At 47.0% G+C, this 19,120-nt stretch overlaps 1 protein-coding gene across 1 annotated transcript in view; it reads left to right on the plus strand.

The window, feature by feature from the left end:
- The window catches only part of CFAP251 (cilia and flagella associated protein 251), a 65,514-nt gene extending 50,065 nt beyond the window's left edge, over positions 1-15,449 (plus strand). The window contains exons 20-22 of the mRNA XM_021698569.1: positions 12,710-12,938; positions 13,678-13,779; positions 15,313-15,449. Of these exons, the coding sequence (XP_021554244.1) occupies positions 12,710-12,938; positions 13,678-13,779; positions 15,313-15,449 (468 nt within the window). The remainder of the gene's footprint in view (positions 1-12,709; positions 12,939-13,677; positions 13,780-15,312) is intronic.
- Positions 15,450-19,120: the final 3,671 nt, after the last annotated feature.

Raw genomic sequence — 19,120 nt, forward strand, 5'->3', positions numbered from 1 at the left:
CGCCCCCCAGGTCAGGGGGCTCTGGGGCAAACCCTGCCTGGAACCACTTGTCATCCATGCGATTTGGTCCAGTTCCTGGACTTCTCCAAGTCTCTGTTTCCTCATCTGTAAAGTGGGAATAGTAATAGCACCCAACTCCTGGGGTGACTGAAGAGTAAATGAGCGTCTGTTTAGCACAGGACATGGACGTGTCAAATGTTTGGAAAATACCATCCAGTATCATTGTTTTCATCATCGTGTCCTCATCTCTGGATCTGTTGATTGTAAAAGGCTTTTAGGCGAATGTTCCTCTGTGTGGTTCTCTGTTCACAATTTCCTTTCTAAAACCAGTCCATTATTTCCTTGACTCATCTGGTGAAGACACTTGGCATAAGTGACTGAAAGTCACTTCCCTTCCCTTCCCCTTCCCCTTCCTTCCTTCCTTCTTTCTTTCTTTCTTTCTTTCTTTCTTTCTTTCTTTCTTTTTCTTCTCTTCTCTTCTCTTTCTTTTCTTTTCTTTTCTTTTCTTTCTTTCCTGTGCAGCCAGTGTAGGGTTTGAATTCACAACCCTGAGATCAAGAGTCACATGCTCTGCCAACAGCCAGCCAGGCACCCCTCCTTCAGGAGTCTTGATTTTCAGCCCTAAGCTCATATAAATGTGTCCTCCCCTGCAGTCCTGCTTGGCTGGCAAGGGAATTCTGAGTGTTTAGCCCCTGTGACCATCACTACCTGGCATGTGAAGTGCTACAGACAGAGGGTGGGCGCAGAGTGACCATCCTTTTCCTGCTTCCTATAGAAGCAAGCATGTGCAATCCCTGAAGGCATACTCAATTACCCAGTCATTGGCAAAATATAATAAAACCCAACAATCTCTCCAGGTCTTGCTGATGAGTAAAATGTACCCAGAAAAAAAATGTTAGTCTGCAGCAAATGTTATAAAGTAGCATTGAGCCTTAGGTTACAAACAAAAAGAAATTAAAATGGCGATTGTAAGGTTTTCACTGGCTATGGGAGACATCTCTCCTCACTGTTACAAAGGAGAGTTTCAGTGCCCTCCTGGAAGGTCTTCATAAATCCCTTGGCCTCCAGGGTTTTCAATCCACCTAAAAAAACACGCACACTCTTTGGAGATGTTTTCCGAAGGCCCCTGTCCCAGATGTGGCCACATCAGTGTGCAGACTTCACAAGTTGATGAGTCAGTTTCTATCTGACGCTGCACAGGGAAAACTTTTTGGTCTCTGGTTTTCACATCGGATTTATAGGGATTTCAATAAATATGTTTTCAGGGCTTTGAAACTTTTAAATCCAGGCTTTGTCGTGGTTAATGAAACATTTCCTATTAAGATGCAGCTGTTCCCCCGCCCCCAAGAAGCTGCACGAAGAAGGACATGGAACTAATAGAGTCCTTCAACACTTGGTTACATAAAAGACGCAGTCACAGAGATTCAAACCAGTGCCCCCCGCCCACCCAGGCTGTACATTATTTATATTTCTCTTACGTCATTTTAACTGCCTAGGGGATTTGAATCTAGTCAGTGTGGTTAATTGAAGCCAAATTATACAAGAATATAGCCCTCCCCGAAGAATTCCTAACCCTTCCCATTCTTTGCAGAATACTGAACTTGGGCATAACAGCCAAAGTGTGGTCAGGGAGGGCCTACTCTTGTTACAGATCTTCATTTTTTTAAAGGAAAGATTTACACGGTTTCTAATGTTTTAGAAGGAACCAAAACTTCGGTGTCACAGTTTTCTACAGCTGAGTTCACATAGGACAAAATTTCGTCTTCTAGCTTCATCATTTTCTTTTCCTGCAGGACTTTGGAGTATTGTGTTGGGGCATTGCCCATGTGTCACATGTGTTCCCTGCTTACTTGTGGCTATGTTTCTATTTAGCTTGCAGAGCAATCATTGTTTAATGCTGATAGGTTTTTGCGGTGAATTAATAGTCGTGTCACCATTTAGTTCTATACATGTAAGCAGAGAGGTGTGTGCCTGGCAAGTGCTCACATAATGGACACTCAGCAAATGTTGGTCAGATGAGTGAATGAATGAATGAATGAATGATGGTCTTTGGTCATATCTGGCACAAAGACAGCAAGGAAAGTAGAATCCCTGACATTATTATTTGATCTCAGAGTAATTAATAGTAGCCCTAAAGTTTTTGATAGATTCAGGAACTTTAGTGTTATTTAGGAATATTTGGAGAGCAATAAACAATCACTTAACTTTTTTTAAAAAAAATTTTGGTAAAGTTTCTATTTATTTATGTGACACAGAGAGAGAGCACAAGCAGGGGAGGCGGCAGGCAGAGGGAGAGAGAGAAGTAGACTCCCCACTGAGCAGGGAGCCCAATGGGGGGCTCGATCCCAGGACCCTGGGGTCATGACCATGACCTCAGACGTTCAACGACTGAGCCACCCAGGTGCCCCATCACTTAACTTTTAAATGTGCATATCTTTGGGCCCACCAAATGTACTTTTAGGAGTATACCCTACAGAAAAACTCACACAAGTGTACCATGATGTGCATATGGAAAGGACAATTACTGCAGCATATTTTCCAGATAATGAAAAATTAAAACAACCCTAATGTCCGTTAATAAGAGATGGGATAAATAAAATAAGGCACACCTCCACTTAGTAGTCATTAAAAAGTGAAATTGGGGGTGCCTGGGTGGCTCAGTTGGTTAAGCGACTGCCTTCAGCTCAGGTCATGATCCTGGAGTCCCGGTATCGAGTCCCGCATCGGGCTCCCTGCTCGGCAGGGAGTCTGCTTCTCCCTCTGACCCTCTCCCCTCCCATGTGCCCTCTGTCTCTCTCATTCTCTCTGTCTCAAATAAATAAATAAAATCTTTAAAAAAAAAAAAGTGAAATTGACCAACGTTTCTTGACTCAAAAAGCAGGTAGAGGTTTTGTTATTAAAGGGAAAAGGACAAGTTGCAAAACAATATGTAAAGCATGAGCTCGTTTCATTAATAATAATTTAGGTACTCATACATGCCTAGCAAAATTCTGAAAGACCATGCCCCAAATGCTTAACGACATTGACTTCTGAATGGTGGGATTTGGGATAACTTTTACTTCCTACTTTGTACACGTAACCCCGTGTCAGCAGGGACCTCTGGTACCAGCTGGAACCTGGCTCTGGTCCATGCCAGTCAGAGTTTTGGGGCTACCCTGGGGGCTCCCGTGTGTGTGTGTGTGTGTGTGTGCAGACTCTGTCTACCCCATGTCATTCCAGACCTCACACTCAGCTCATTCCTCAGTTTCCACAAAAACACAAAGCCCACTCACGCAAGACAACTTTCTTGAAAATTTGGGAATGATCAGAAAGAGACACATAACTGCATTTCACAGCAATTTACCTAAAACTCCTTTTAGACCTTTCTCCCAGTCCTGATGATCACCCTGACAGGGGCTTCCTTGCTGGCCTTCATCTCACGCAGGACTCAGTGCTCTGCCCCCCCCCCTTTCCTGGCGTACCCCCAGGAACTCCACATTCTCCCTGTTAGCCATGGTAGTTTGGCTCTTCTTAGCTTCTTTTTCCAAACCTGCAATATAAGCCCATTTCTAGGGTCCTTAAATGAAAAATGTCCCATTTAGTGGTTTCCACCCTCCTTAGAAGATAGTTGTGGTTATATGGGGAGGGGGGCTCATAATAGACATTTCTGTAATATTCTAATTTTTCTTAGCTACAAGCATGTGGCTTGCATTGCTTTTGTATCTAGAACAAAACCCAGAAAGATAAACAAATAAATCCTCCCAAAGCCGTTTGTGCTAATCTTGTGGCTAAACCATGGTCCCAGCTGGGATGGAGGGCCCATGGCCAAGCAGTGCAGTGTTCCCCATACAAGGAGGAGAAATCTGAGCCAGTGGTCGTGGGCACAGCGTCTGCCCCGATAAAGACCCCATGGGAATTTGGAGATTTGCATGTTGAAAAGAAGCCCTCAGTATGTCGGATTTGCTCTGAAACGGGAATATCAGGAGTTATTTCTGTGGCCCACTGTTTTAGGGAGGCCTTTCTGGTCAGCTGAGAGCCCCTACACCAGTGAGCAGTGTGTCCCCCTGCAGAGAGATCAGGGCAAGACAAAACGATTTCTGTTGTTCACACTGTAATGCATTTAGAGAAAGAAATCCCGAAATGCCATGCAGTCGCTAAAAAAGAATGCAGGGGACGACAGTATCATAATACCACGAGCACCACTAGCAGCAGCCAGGCCCTTCTCTCTGGGGCTCTCACGGCACACCCAGTTTTATGCCAACCCTGCTGGTGTTTAATCCTCTCGCCAGGGAGATGCTTCTGTGGTCTCCATTTTACAGCTGGGGACGTGAGGCTTCCCGTGTTCTGTTTCTACATGTGCGCTTTAGTGCGAACAAGGAAGAAACCCTGAAAGTCGCGACGTCGAACACTGGTTATTGCTGAGGGGTGGGGCATTATAGAGCATTTTACTTGTCTTTATATCTCTTCTCTCTTTATATATCTTTGCTTAATTTTTTATAACAAGCATGTACGAATCTTTGTTGGTTTGATGATTATAACGGGATAGATCATAGTGATGGTAGAAAATATATTTTATTTTATTTTTATTTATTTTTTTTTTCAAAATGCCTATTTAGCATTTCTTTTTTTTTTTTTTTTTTTTAAGATTTTATTTATTTATTTGAGAGAGAGAGCACATGAGAGGGGGGAGGGTCAGAGGGAGAAGCAGACTCCCTGCCAAGCAGGGAGCCCGATGCGGGACTCGATCCCGGGACTCCAGGATCATGACCTGAGCCGAAGGCAGTCGCTCAACCAACTGAGCCACCCAGGCGCCCAGAAAATATATTTTAAAAAATACTAGTGTTACTTGCTTTGCTACTTGCCTTGCCATGGTTTCCCCTCCTATTATTTTTCTTTCTTTTTGACAACTTTACTGAGATACATCACCCACCATACAGTTCATGCATTTGAAATGGCTTTTAGTTTGTTCACAGAGCTGTGCAGCCATCAGGACTGTCTAATCCCAGAGCATGTTTATCACCCTAAAAAGAAACCCCACGCCCATTAGTGCATTTAATACGGTGACCCCTTAGTAGTCCACTCCCCACCCCCCCCCCCCAGCTCCGGGCACCCACCAGTCTCCTTGCTGCCTCTGTGGATTTGCCTGTTCTGGACATTTCATGTCGATGGAATCATGCACTACGTGGTCTTTTGTGACCGGCTTCTCTCTCGGAGCATCGCGTTTGCAAGGTGCAGGTGTCCGCGCCTCCTTCCTCTTTGTAACTGAATAATATTCTGTTCATTCATGTGGATATGCCACATTTTATTTTTTCGTTGATCAAGTGATGGACATTTGGGTTGTTTCCACATTTTGGCTGTTATGGATAATACCGCTATGAATATTTGTGTACAGGTTTTTGTGTAGAGCTGTGTTTTAATTTCTCTTGGCCTATGTGCGTACCTAGGGGTAGAATTGCTGTACTAGTAACTCCCGTGTTCGAGGAACTGCCAGATTGGTTTCTATTTACTATTTCTTTTTTTTTTTTAGTAGATTTTTTTTTTTTTATATGACAGAGAGAGACACAGCGAGAGAGGGAACACAAGCAGGGGAGAGGGAGAAGCAGGCTTCCCGTGGAGCATGGAGCCGGATGTGGGGCTCAATCCCAGGACCCTGGGATCATGACCTGAGCCGAAGGCAGACGCTTAACCATCTGAGCCACCCAGGCGCCCCTCTATTTACTATTTCTTAACTTGAACCAGGCCCTCACCCATGTTTCTGGGTGCAGCTACAAGGAAGCAGGACTTTGAAGAGCTGTGAGCGCTTGACTGATAAACCCTTGACTGTGGGTCTGGGACAAGCTGGAGGACTTGCCATTTAGATTTTAAAGCCATTTCCTGGAGTGAGTGCCTGGAAGCGTTTGACACCGGGGCTCCCATGAGGGCCTGGGGGAAGGTCATCATGAAGGGCCCTGGAATGGGTGGTGTTCTCATTTCTGGGTCAACCTCACCCCAGACAGCAGGGAGAGAGCAAGCACAGGGGCCGAGCCCCAAGGGCTGGCCTGACCCTGCGACTGCGTCCAGCGGGCGTGGTGTGTCCCACTCCTGGAGAAAGGCAGCCGCTATCCAAATATAGTTCCTGGAGGAAGCAGGGAGCAGCTGTGAGTCACGGAGCCGGGCATAAATAGCGGAAGTGTCTCCAGATGTGACTGTGCAGGGAGGCTGCCCGGCCTTGCAACCTGCTCCTCAGCACCCTCCTCTGCTGCCCGGGGCCCCAGGAGAGGGCGCCAGGTGAAGACCAGCTCCTCATCTGCAGGGGACGTTCCAGGGGGCACCCTGTGTTGGGAGGAGGCGAGCATAAGAAGGAGGGAGAGTCCTCCCAGCCTGCAAGCCTATGAAACTAGCACAAGAGAAACCGACCCTCACCGGGAGCCTGCGCATACGCTGAGGAAGGCCTCAGCTCAGATGTAGCATGTTCCTCTCTGCCTCACAGGGAGGTTAGAAAGCATAATTATGAACCACAGTGCTCAGGCCATCAGGGGCTTCCTGCTGCCATGGGGGTGAATGACAGAGGCAGAAGTAAAGCAGTCCTGGGCAAGGGGACCCAACCCACCAGGAACAGGCCCCCCTTCTGTCACGGGGCCTGCACAGCCGTGCCCGCAGAGGCCCAGGTGCCGCGTGGCTAAGTGTGTAGAAGTTATAAACCAAGCAACAAGATGTTAAATTAATACCCCGCCTTGACAGTTCTACCTTTAATTTGGGCTTCTTCAAATTCTGGGGCTCCTGGAGTTTTGCACTTGGATGGGCAGCATGAGGAGAGCCAGGCCAGTGACTAAACCTTGTCTCCCCCCCGCCCCCCGCTCCCTCCTTGGCAGCCCTTCAGGCCCGTGGTGGGGAGGGGCACACCACTGGTGAGGGTCCCTCTCAGAGGATGACTTCAGGAGGAGCCCTTGCAGGCCCTAGAAGTGGGCTTGGGCTATTTGGGGGAGGGAGTCCTGGGGTTCAGGGTTCCCAGAGCGTGGTCTATGATAGCATAACATCTAGGGGGCACCTCCTATGGCCCCAAGACTCCTTTGAGGAGGGGGTAGCCAGAGGGGCCCCTGTTGCCTGGATGTGGTGTCAGTGCCAGAGAACACAGCTCTCTACTGGGGATGGTTCCTTCTCAGTTCTATCTGGAAATGCAGGACTACCATCATGAGACTCCTCTGACTTTTCAAGAGAAGTCTGAACACTAGATTTCTATATGAAATCTCCTAATTTTTGAAGTACCACACGAACCAAACAAAGCATGTCAGCAGACTTAGCCCTTGGACTGCCAGTGAGCATCGTCTGACCCGCCGATAGCACTGAGCTCCTCAGTGCCTCAACGGAATCCCAACCCACCAGAACTCTCTCGGGACTTCTCAACAGGGTCAGAAGGGGTGGCAGGCAGAATAATGCCCCCCAAAGGTATCTATGTCTTAATTCCTGTAACCTGTGAATACACTACCTTACGTAGCAAAAGGATTTTGCAGGTATGATTAAATTAAGGGTCTTGAGATGGGGAGATTATCCTGGATTATCCGGTGGTTCCAGTGTAATCACAAGGGTCTTTATAAGAGGGAGGCAAGAGGTTTGGGGGAGGAGGAGGCGTGATAAGGGAAGGAGACGTCAGAGTGTGGGATGAGGCTGCTGGCTTTGAAGGTGGAAGGGCCATGGGCCAAGGGCCCATGGCACCTCTAGAAGCTGGAAGGGCAACACATGCAGATTCTCCACTAGAGCTTCCAGAAGGAACGCAGCCCCCCCCCACACCTGATGTTAGCTCTTCAGACCCGTTTCAGACTTCTGACCTTGAGAACTAGGAGACCAGCTTGTGTGCTTTAAGCCTACTCCACCTGTCGCCGGTGGTTACAACAGTGACAGGGTCCATGTGCAAGGGGTTGGGGAAGTTTCTTAGGCAGCCCCTGCTCGAGCCCCCTCCTCAACTTGTTCCCCCTCATAGACTGGCTGGATCCTCGCTGGCTGTCCTCCCAGTCCACCTCTTCCATGAAGCCTTCCCAGGCCCACCTCGCTGAGGGCTCCTCCAGCTCTTGGCGTGGAGCGCCTGCCTTTGGCACTGAATCTGAGAGCCACGGTATCCAAACAGATTAAGCCACTCGAGGGCACTTTAGAAAGTACTGATGCTTGGGCCCGCCCTCCTGGGCAGTTGAATCTAGGGGCAAGGATAGTGATGAAAAGCGCCCCCGGGGGTTCTTCGAGGGCAGCCAGGGCTGAGAACCAAACCACAGTGACAGAACCTTCCTTTTGGTTCACTCTCTCCGTGTACGTTGTCTCTTCACAGGGCCCAGACCAGGGCTTGGCACCTAGCAGGTGTTTAATAAATATTTGCTGACCGAAAAGTCCTAGAGTGCAGGGCTGTTCTTGTCATCATTAAGTGACTTGCCTTCCATTCACCTAGCACGAAACCAAATGTTCGGTAACCGCTAGTAAACTGAACTAAATGAACTAGGGCAGCAAGTGGTTATTCTAAATAAGCCTTTTGTATATTTTAAGAAAAATTCTCCCATGACCTCCCTTGTGCCTGCATTGTGTGCTTTGCTTTGTTTTGTTTCCTTTCTTACTTCTCTGGGCCGCTACAACGCGCCTTTCTACTGAACATCCTAAGCCTGGTCCCGATTCTTTTTGGAACAAGTATCCCCTCTGCCGAAGCTCTGTGGTCTAAGAGCAGTTGTTCTCAAAGAGGTGGCCCCCCAAGCCAGCAGCACTGGCATCACCTGGAGACTTGTTAAGAAAGGCAGAATCTCGCCACCCCCCTCCCCGGCTCACTGGATCAGAAACTCGGGGTGGGACTGGCCGTCTGTTTTAATAAGCCCTCCCAGTCATGTTGACCCCCTGACAAAGCTTGAGAACCCCTGCCTTGAAGCCATGCATCTCAATCCTGGCCGTACATTCAGATCCCCTGAGGAGCTTTTAAAAAATATGACTGCTCATACTCCACCCCAGACGAATGAAATCAGGATCTCTGGGAATGGAGCGTAATGTCCAAAGCTCCTCGAGTGCATCAAATGAAGCCCAGCCTTAGCGGAGGAAGGGCCAGCGTGAGAATGGCAATAAAGGCAGGGCTGAAGCCAAGCAGAGCGCTCTGGGCAGGGCAATGGGAGCCCCCGCTCCTCGGAGTCGGCTTCACACTGGGGCCTGGGGAAGACTCGCAGCGTTCCATTCTGTCTCCAAGGCTCCTCTCCCAAGCGTGAACTTTGTTTAGACATGTAGCAAAATCTGTCTTTTCAACTAATGCTTGCAAAGGAGGCTCAGGAGAAAAATGTCAATGATGCCAACTCTATGCTTTCTGAGCAGTGATTCTTGATCAGTCCCATGGGAGAAGAGAGTAAGAGGTGAATCACCTGCTCAGTGGTTTGTGCTGAGAATGTTCACTGAGATCTCTGGAACACTCTGGGTATGAGTAACTCCCACTTTTGAGTTCCTTTTTGTTATCTTTGGGTTAGTCTTCTATTTCTGAATTGAGTTAAATCGTGTGTTACATTTATAATTTATATATATCATGTGTATTATTTATGTAATTATAAGTTATAACATACATATACTTTATAATTTATATAACTATAAATTATAATTTATATTATAATTACCTGTATCGTAATTAGCAAAGGTATAGAAAGTATAATAATCACAAGAGTGTTTACTGCTTTTTGAGAGCTTACTGTGTGTTAGGCATTAATGTTTACCACCTTAAATACATTGTCACAGTGAACTTCAAAACTCCCGTTACCCCTTTTTTCAAGATGAGGAAACTGAGAAGTTCAGATAGAAAATGGGAGAGTCAGGATTTAAACCTAGGTCTGTCATCAATGATCATACATTTAGCCCTAGTCTCTACTGGCTCATAGTAAATAGTAGCACATGTTTATAATACAATTACAATTAATATAGTACAAAATGTAAATAATATGATACTGGATAGTGTTTTATTTATACATAAAATTATACATAATTTAACTCACAATTATACATAATATAAACTCAATAAATGCTCTACATGAAAATGTTACCACTTAAAGGTACTTATATAGTATCAATTAAAGTTCATTCTTATCTGTAACCAATGATGTTATGTCTAAAGACTATTCCTAGAATGTTACATTGAAAAATATATGGCTTCTTTGAAAATACTAGGTGATTAAAAAAAAAGAAAGAAAGAAAGAAAATACTAGGTGATTACTAAGATACAGTGTTAAAGGAAAAAAAAAACAAACCAGGATACAAAATTATATACATATATGATGAGAATTTTGCAAAACATATACATATATGTTTTATATGCGTGGGGTGGGGAAATGGAAAGAAAGTATGTCAAATCTTTCATAGAAATTATGGTTGGGTGGTTGGATGGTTGGACTGCAAAAGACTTTTATTTTCTTCTTGATACTTGGGGCCAGACCAAGACACTGGGATGCCCCAGACAAGCTGATATTTAGTGTAGCTTCAAACGGACGCTCTTCCCGATTTTTGTTCTCTGAAATTTAGTGGACAGGGAGAAATTGGTTGCCTATTGGTAAATGTGCACAAATATAGATTCAATTCCTGATTTATTCCTACAGACCAAAGCAGAGTTCATGTTCTGGGGGAAAAAATATTTCCTACTTTTCTGTGGCCCTTATTCTCTCTTTTTGTAAAATTCCAAGCCCCACAATTTGTTAGGAAGCATATCAGTTTAAAATGCAGATATTAAAATAAATTACTCATTTCTTGCCCTTTGCCAGGTATAACTCAGGTTTCTGAATTTCAGCTGACTGCAGTGTGCATAGTACAAAAATACCGCACAGAGAGTGGTGGATGGCAATGAGGAGGGGTTTTGTTTTTGTATTTCTCCCTTTCTTGCATTCTGGCGGTTCCCTAAGGAGAGCCATGTGGAGACCTGCATTAACTGGCATCACATTTCCTTTTGAATCCATAGACAGGTCAGCACCCTTTTCTCATTCTAGAAAATTTGGAAAATGCATAATGAATTTCCAAACCAGGAAGCAGTCCTCCAGGAATGAATTGGGAAGTGTTCCCTTTTCTTCTGTTTTTGGGAGAGTTTGTGGAGAATTGGTATTTTTTAAGTATTTGGTAGAATTCACCAGTGAAGCCATCTGATCTTTGGCTTTTTTTTTGTGGAAGTTTTGTTTTGTTTTTAAGATTTTTTTTTTTTTAAGTAATCTCTACACCCAACATGGGGCTCAACTCACAACCCCGAGATCAAGAGTCGCATGCTCTGCTGACTGAGCCAGCCAGGTGCTCCTCTTTGGGGAAGTTTTAAAATTGCTAATTCAATCTCTTCACTTGTTATAGGTCTACTCAGATTTTCTATTTCTTCTTGAGTCAGTTTTGGTCATTTGTTTCTAGGAATGTGTTCATTTCATCTAAGTTATCTTGTTGACCTGTTGTTGTTCATACTTCTATTTATTTATTTATTGGGTGCAAAAAGGTGGTTTTATTAAAACATGGGGACAAGACCTGTGGGCAGAAAGAGCTGCCCTCCTTTTTATTTCTGAAAAGTTGGTACTGGTGTCCCCTCTTTCAGTCCCAGTTTTAGTAATTTGAGTCTTTTCTCTCTTTTTTTTTTTCTTGGTTATTCTAGCTAAAGATTTTTATCAGTTCGGTTGATCTTTTCAATGAACGATGGCTTCATAGGTGTTCATTTTTTAATTAAACCCATAAGTCACATGTAATCTTTTGTATATATAAAATAGTACACATTGAAAATGGAAAAGAAAAAAAAAGAAAAAAAGAATCCTGGTGCAGTTAATTGAAATTTACTAGGGCCCTTGGTCCCATATTCGAGTTTCACATGGAATTGTTTGCTTATTCTTATAATTTCCAAGTTTGTGAGGATTCTTCCTTCTAAATGAAACTAACCTCTGCTTGACAAAGCAAGGAAGTAGTCAATGCACTAAGAGATGGGTAGGTAAGAGGTGGTAATAATGTGGTAGTGCTGATAGTATTGAAAAACTGGCCACTGTCTTAGGGTTGCTGCAACAAAGCATCACACACTGGGTGGCTTCAAACAACAGACATGTACCCTCTCACAGGATAAATCCGGTTGTCAGCAGGGCCGTGCTCTCTGCGAAATCTATAGGGGAGAATCCTTCCTTCTTCCTCGCCTCCAGCTTCTGGTGGCCACCAGCAGTCCTGGGCTTGAACTGCATCGCTCCACTCCCTGCCTCTGTCATCACATGGCTGTCCCCTCCCTGTGTGTCTCTCCCCTCCTCTTATAAGGACACCATTCACAATGGATTAAAGGCCCATCCCGCTCCAGTATGATCTCATCTTAACTAATTACGTCTGCCATGGCCCTATTTCTAAATAAGGTCACATTCTGAGGTCCTGGGGCTGAGGACGTCCACATCTCTTTCTTGGGGGATATAAGCAACCCTCAACAGACAGGTTTTCAGCTAACTGTAAACATTCGTCTGTTACTGTCCAATTTTTAGAAGTGTAACAAAGTGTCTTTTCTTTCTTTAAAAAAATGTTATTTATTTTAGAGAGAGAGCAGGGGAGGAGCAGAGGGGGAGGGAGAGGGACAAGCAGACTCACTCCCTGCTGAGCATGGAGCCCAACACAGGGCTCGATCTCACGACCCTGAGATCACGACCCGAACCGAAACCAAGAGTTGGACACTCAACCGACTGAGACTGAGCCACCCAGGTGCCCCGAAAGTGTCTCTCATGCTTACCCTGGTCTTTTTTTTTTTTTTTTTTAATAACCTCTTCCCTAGATTGAAGATATGTTTAATGAAATCAGATTTAGTGAGTATGTGGACACTGGAAAGCTAATTGACAAAATCAACTTACCGGATTTCTTCAAAGTTTACCTCAATCACAGACCACCTTTCGGTAACACCATGAGCGGCATCCAGCAGAGCTTTGATGTTCTTGGTTTTACCAATTCAAAAGGAAAGAAGGCCATACGAAGAGAAGATTTCCTGAAACTGCTTCTAACGAAAGGTAAATCCATAAATAGGGAGTATCTTGTCACATCATTGGGCTATTGCCACCAGAGAGGAGCTGTTTTTGGGGAAGCAGACCCCCCTGCACCATCGATTAAAGATGCCAGGGGGTCTGCCTCCCCAAAAACCACGAGGGATGCCACCTGCTGATCCTCAGAGCTGGTAAACGGGGGGTGACAGGAAGGGTGCCATCCTGGGTCCCTAAGAATGTGATTTATGTCCCAACTTGCTGAACCCCTGTGGGATTCGGTGTCCTCACTTGTAAAATGGGGGTGAAAGGGCTAGCCACCAGTCTCACTGGGCTGTTATGACATTGGGATGCAAGGGTGAGGTAAAACCACACCAAGGTGAAATTTCCCATTTTTACCTACTGTTTCCTCATTATTGTATGTGAGGAAGTCAGGTAGGCTTTCTCCCTGGACAACGATTGCTCTTGGTCTAACCCGTGGTTCTAGCATGAGGGAAGGTGAACTGAAGCCGAGTGCAGGCTATCAGAAAGTTGTCTTATTTCTCCAAACGCGCCCCGACAGCTTTCCCCTCCTGGGAGCACCATTCTTAACCCCCATATGAGGAAGGATTTGTGACAGTAACACGGGACCCCGTAGATTGTTTTTGTGTCTCAAGAAAAGGAAATCGCGGGATAATTCTCTTTAAGATCTCGGAACGATGATGCTAAGCTCTGACATGATGCGTCGTCCCCAGAGCTGAATGGACACTCTTCCTTTTATGATTCTCAGGTGAGCACATGACCGAAGAGGAGATGGGCGACTGCTTTGCTACCCTGTTCGGACTGAATCCTGAGGGGTGGAAATCTGAGCCTGCGGCCTCCTCTGTCAAAGGTACTGGGGCTGCCTCTGTCTGGGCGTGCCACCGCGGCTCACTAATTTGTTGGAGACCTAAGTGCATTTATTTCCCTTGACTGGTGCAGGCCACTCTCCTTAATAGCACGCACACAACAAAGCAAGTCTGCTGGGGACCCAACATGAATAAGTTATGAAAGGACCAGCGAGCCGTGGTCGTATCTGAGAGATGACAACGTTTGTTACCATGTGCCATCCGTCCTTTGTGCCTTCTGCTCTTCTGTTCCCTATATTCCCCGGACCCGGTCTCCATCTTGGTGGCTGGGCTGCATGACCACTAGGAGAGAAGATACAGCTTGGAAGGTGTTTCAGGAGAGGCACTGTCGAGAGACTTGAGTAAGGACAGGGCCGTGAAGAAGCACAAGCCCGGCTTTGAGCTGCTAGTGCTTGAAAGTTCCTAAAGCTCGTCCTCCACTCCTCTCCTGCCGGAGGATTGCCCACCTCCCTCTTTAGTCCGCTGGAGGGAGGAAAATGGGCCTTGTGAATTTAAGTTCTGGAGAAACCAGTCTAAACAGCTCTCCCGAGGGGCGTGTGTGTGGCTCAGTTGGTTGAGCGTCTGCCTTCGGCTTGGGTCATGATCCCAGGGTCCTGGGATCGAGCCCCGCATCGGGCTCCCTGCTCAGTGGACAGTCTGATTCTCCCTCTCCCTCTGCCCCTCTCCCTGCTCGTGCTCTCGCTCTCTCTCTGAAATAAATACATAAAATATTTTTTAAAAAATTAAAAAAAAATAAACAGCTCTCCCGGGCCTGCAGGGGTGTCTCCACTGCCAAGCCCCAGATGCTGCCTGATGCCCCGCAGTGGTGAAAGCCTGCCACCATTACTGACCCCTCACCAGGCGTCATTCTCCCTCTGCTTGCTTGCTTTCTTTCTTTTTTAAAGCAACCCCATGAAGACTTCAGATAGCTATTTTCCTTTTTTTTTTTTAAGATTTTATTTATTTATTTGACAGAGAGTACAAGCAGGGAGAGAGGCAGAGAGAGAAGCAGACTCCCCACTGAACAGGGAGCCTGACGTGGAGCTTGATCACAGGCCCCTGGGATCATGACCCGAGCCGAAGGCAGACCCTTAACCGACTGAGCCACCCAGGCGCCCCCTCCCTCAGCTTTCATTGTTCATCCCCAGTTTCACATTAAACAGGGTTTCTGAACTCAGACAGTTGTAGACTCCAGTATCTGGTGGGTCATTTCCAGCCTCCAAAGTCCCCCACCCCATTCCTTGTGTACTCGGGACCTCAGAATGTAACGCTCCCAGGTGTTACACATAAATCAACCATACCATGTGGTTAAGGCTTTACAATGAAGTTCACAGAGATTTGGTAACAAGCTCCAAACCATAAAGAAGGGATTTCAGCCAATTTCCACCCAGGGGGGTTTTAGGACTCCCAGCCAAACCGTAGCACAAAGCACCTCTCACTTTTGTTTAGTATCGGTTCCTTGTATTTTTTGGAAAATGCTTCTTAGTTAGAAACCTAATCGTTATGAAGGCATTTGTTTTCTTTGCTTGTTTGGCTAGGTTCAGAAATCTGCTTTGAAGAAGAACTTCCAGACGAAATCACTGCAGAAATATTCACGACAGACATTCTTGGCCTAACCATTTCACAAGATTTCAGACAAGATCCTATGGTCAGTGAAGTTGTAAGGAATGTTTGAAACACAAAGGACTTTGTGTGTGCGGGTTTGTGTGTGTGTTTTTTTTTTTTTTTCCAAGAGGCACTGCTTTTCCTGCATTTCCCTGCCCCCACTCTAATCTTTGGAACATTTAGACATTAAAAGCAAATTTCTGTTAAGCAATGGAATTCACAAAGTTGGACATTCCATTGTTTCTGAAATAAGAAAGTGGGTGGAGGCAAGAAACACACTGGTAGCTGGATGTACATGGTGGCTGGATACCCTGGCCTGTCTCTCTGCTTAATCTAAGGCAGTGCTACCAGAGCGGGGTTGAAAAGGACCTGGAGGTGGGCTGGTCCTGGGGGCAGAGAGGGCCTCCACCCGCAGCAGGCCTTCCTAGGGACACGTGCGGCCTTATTCCCTTCCCCTCAAGTGCCACCTGGACCCTTGACCTCATGTGGATCACCCCGGCCTGAGGTTTGACTCGGGTGGGAGGGGGGAGCTGGGTGCTCTGGGCTCCTGAGAGTCCCTGCTCGTGGCTTCTCATCAGCAAAACACCGAAGCAGTTGTGTGTGGCCGTTATGAAGAGCATCACTGGCCATGCTTAACCCCGGTGGCAACTGCCAGAGAAAATGCAAAAAAGCACCCCTGGGGCCCTGTGTGCATTGCACCTGGACCAGAAACCACCTGGCCAGCCCCACAGAGGGCAGAACTCAGCGACTAGAGTCTGTGAGCCTCCCCCTCCCCCACACCCACCCCCAAGCCAGCGGGGGAGATCACTGCCTCATATTCCACTGGGCTTCAAAACACATAGCAGGCAAAAACAGAGCCCAGTTCGGGGGATATTTGGGGAACATTACTGAGTTTTCAGCGGTGTTTTGACCTTGAGAGTAAAAAGTACCATCATTTTGTAAACAGGTGAAAGTGCTGGTCTGATTTTAGAGATTTGGTTTTTTTTGGGGGGGGGTTGTTTGTTTTTTAAAGATTTTATTTATTTTTTGACACAGAGAGAGACAGCGAGAGAGGGAACACAAGCAGGGGGAGTGGGAGAGGGAGAAGCAGGCTTCCCGCCGAGCAGGGAGACCGATGTGGGGCTCGATCCCAGAACCCTGGGATCATGACCCAAGCCGAAGGCAGACGCTCAACGACTGAGCCACCCAGGCGCCCCTGATTTTAAAGATTGTTATCAGTAATGAGTTCTCACTCAGACATATGTGCCAAATGTGATTCTCCACGTGTGCTCAGTCCATCACACCCTCCCACCCAAACCAGGTCCTTCCCCAGAGGCCCTGGTGTGGGAGATGACATTTAGGCTCCCCTAAGGGCCCTTCCTCCTCAGGAGCAGAGTCCGTGTGAGAGAAGTAAATGACAGAAGCACCATCCCTCGTGCACAGAGCCCTCCCTGCTGCCTGGCGTCCACTTGGAGACTTGGCTTCAGTGAGTTTTTGGAACACCCTGGAATGTAGAACAGAACTGTCTACCCCAGACCAGGCTGTGTCACAGTGACTGTGGGGCAGACGGCGTGGGCCCGGGTTCCGTAGCACCTGCTCATCGAGTTGTGTTGCTGGGCTTGGCAACCCGGTTTACGTTTTGTAAGAACCAAAACAACCAACCCCACCCCCAAGCTTTATGAATCATTTTGCAGCTGCTAAGGGCTTAGGAGATATATTACCAAGCCAGTTAAAAAGTTCCTGGGGACATTTTAGGGAACAGGAAACTCTCAGATGACTTGTTCTCTTCAAAAATTTACTCAGAATTGGATTCAGTCTGGACACCAACCAGAGGCTTCTTTCATTAAATTGGGCACATTCTGCTCTTGTTTTTGTTGACTGCATGTATTGGAATAACTGTCTTGAGCAGAACTGGCCAGTGGTCTGCCCCGCTGTGCCTGGACCAGTGATCTGGAACCATGGTCACACCACAGCTGAGGGGCTCCCACTGTGCTGAACCAGCTGCCCTGTCTCCAAGTCCCCTCCGGGAGGGGAGGCCAAAACAGCAGGGGACAGCAGGATTCCTGTCAATAGTGTCCCAACCACTCCCAGCCCAGCTTGGCCAGGGGGTCCCCTTCTCACCTTTGGGGGGCCCCCTTCTGCAGGTGCTTTTGTTCGGGAGTCTCTCAACTTGTTTGACCAACATGGAGAAGACCTGTGCACCTTTCAGCGCCAGGAGGCCCTTTGTCTCCCATCCCCAGCAGGCCCCACCTGCTGGCCACACGGATGTGGGAGGCGTAGGACATCAGCGCCCCCATCCAGGGGAGGAAGGGGAGGGCAGCCTTCCTGCGGAGTGAGCAGAGCCCCCAGACTCTCCAACAGTGTGCATGGCCGAGCAGCGACACCAGGAAGGGAGCAAGGAAGGGCCAAAGAAGTATAATCATGGACCTAGGGCCCAAACACTGAACACTGTGATGTTCCTTTGGAAGGAGAACACTGTTTCGGACAGGGCCTCCAGCTACTGGCCAACCAAACCGTCCTGGTTTGTTGCTTCTAGAGTTCAGGAACCACCAGGAGCCTCCCCGCCCCACCCCACCTCGCCCCCTCTGTTCCAGACCCCAGGGCTGTTCCCCAGCATGGCCAGTAAATTCTTTGCACAGCGTCTGCCTTGGAAGCCCATGGGCTTGACTGAGCTCTGCTCCTGCCATTTCAGGACTCCCTGTGTGCCTGTGGCTCGTCTCAGAAACCTCGGTTTCCTCCTGGAACAGCTCCTGGCTGGTTGAGAGGATTAAAGGAGAGGGTGCAAGTAAAGCGTTACCAGCATAAGGCAGAGCTCAAAATAGGACAGCAGCTATTGTTACAGGACAAACTGCACAGAGACCTGGGGAGGTGGTTGATGAGCACTAACTGTCTCCAGTTCCAAAGTTTTGGCTTCCTTAGCGCTTGCCCAAATAGGGGTCTCTGCTGGCTTTGACGAAGGGCCCTCAGTAGTATCTGTGGAATGACCAGACAGATGCACTTGGAGCTCTTTAATAGCCGGCTTTGCTTTCAAATAAAGGCAAATGCCAGGTCCTGCCAGGCTCTCTACATCGGGTCAGCAGACTTTCTCTATAAAGATCCAGAGAGTAAATATTGAGCCTCTGCAGGTCAAATGGGCTCTGTCACAATCCCTGACTTGGCCATTGGAGTACAAAGGCAACCACAGACAATCTAGAAATGAATGATTATCACTGCGTTCCAATCATGTTTACTTGTGGACACTGAAATGGGAATTCACGATAATTTCCATATATCACAAAATCACCTTCTTTTGATTTTTTTTTCAACCATTAAAAAATGTGAAAACCATTCTTAACTTGCAAGCCACATTTGCCCCTCGGGCTGTAGGCCACTCTACCTCCGAGGCCAGGATCACTCATCCCAACAGATTTTTATGAACACAGTGCATCTTTACAACTGACCTGACCAGTGCTCTTTAAACCTGTCAAGGTCGTGACAAGCAAGACAAGACTGAGAGACCATCACAGACCGGAGGAGACTAGGGAGACATGGTGGAGAAAGGCAAAACGGGATCCCAGAACGGATTTCCGGAACAGGAGGAGGATGTTGGGGAAAGCATGCAATCCAGGTGAGGTCTCTAGTGTAGTTACCAGCTTTGCAGCCTTGTTCATTTCTTAGTTTTGATCACAATATAGTGGTTACACAGCGTATACACACACCTGGGAAGCTGGGGGAGTGGTCCCTGGGAACTCTCTCTTCTACCTTTGCAACTCTCCTATAAAT

The sequence above is a fragment of the Neomonachus schauinslandi genome, chromosome 14 (assembly GCF_002201575.2).
Source record: "Neomonachus schauinslandi chromosome 14, ASM220157v2, whole genome shotgun sequence".
Classification (NCBI taxonomy): Eukaryota; Metazoa; Chordata; class Mammalia; order Carnivora; family Phocidae; genus Neomonachus; species Neomonachus schauinslandi.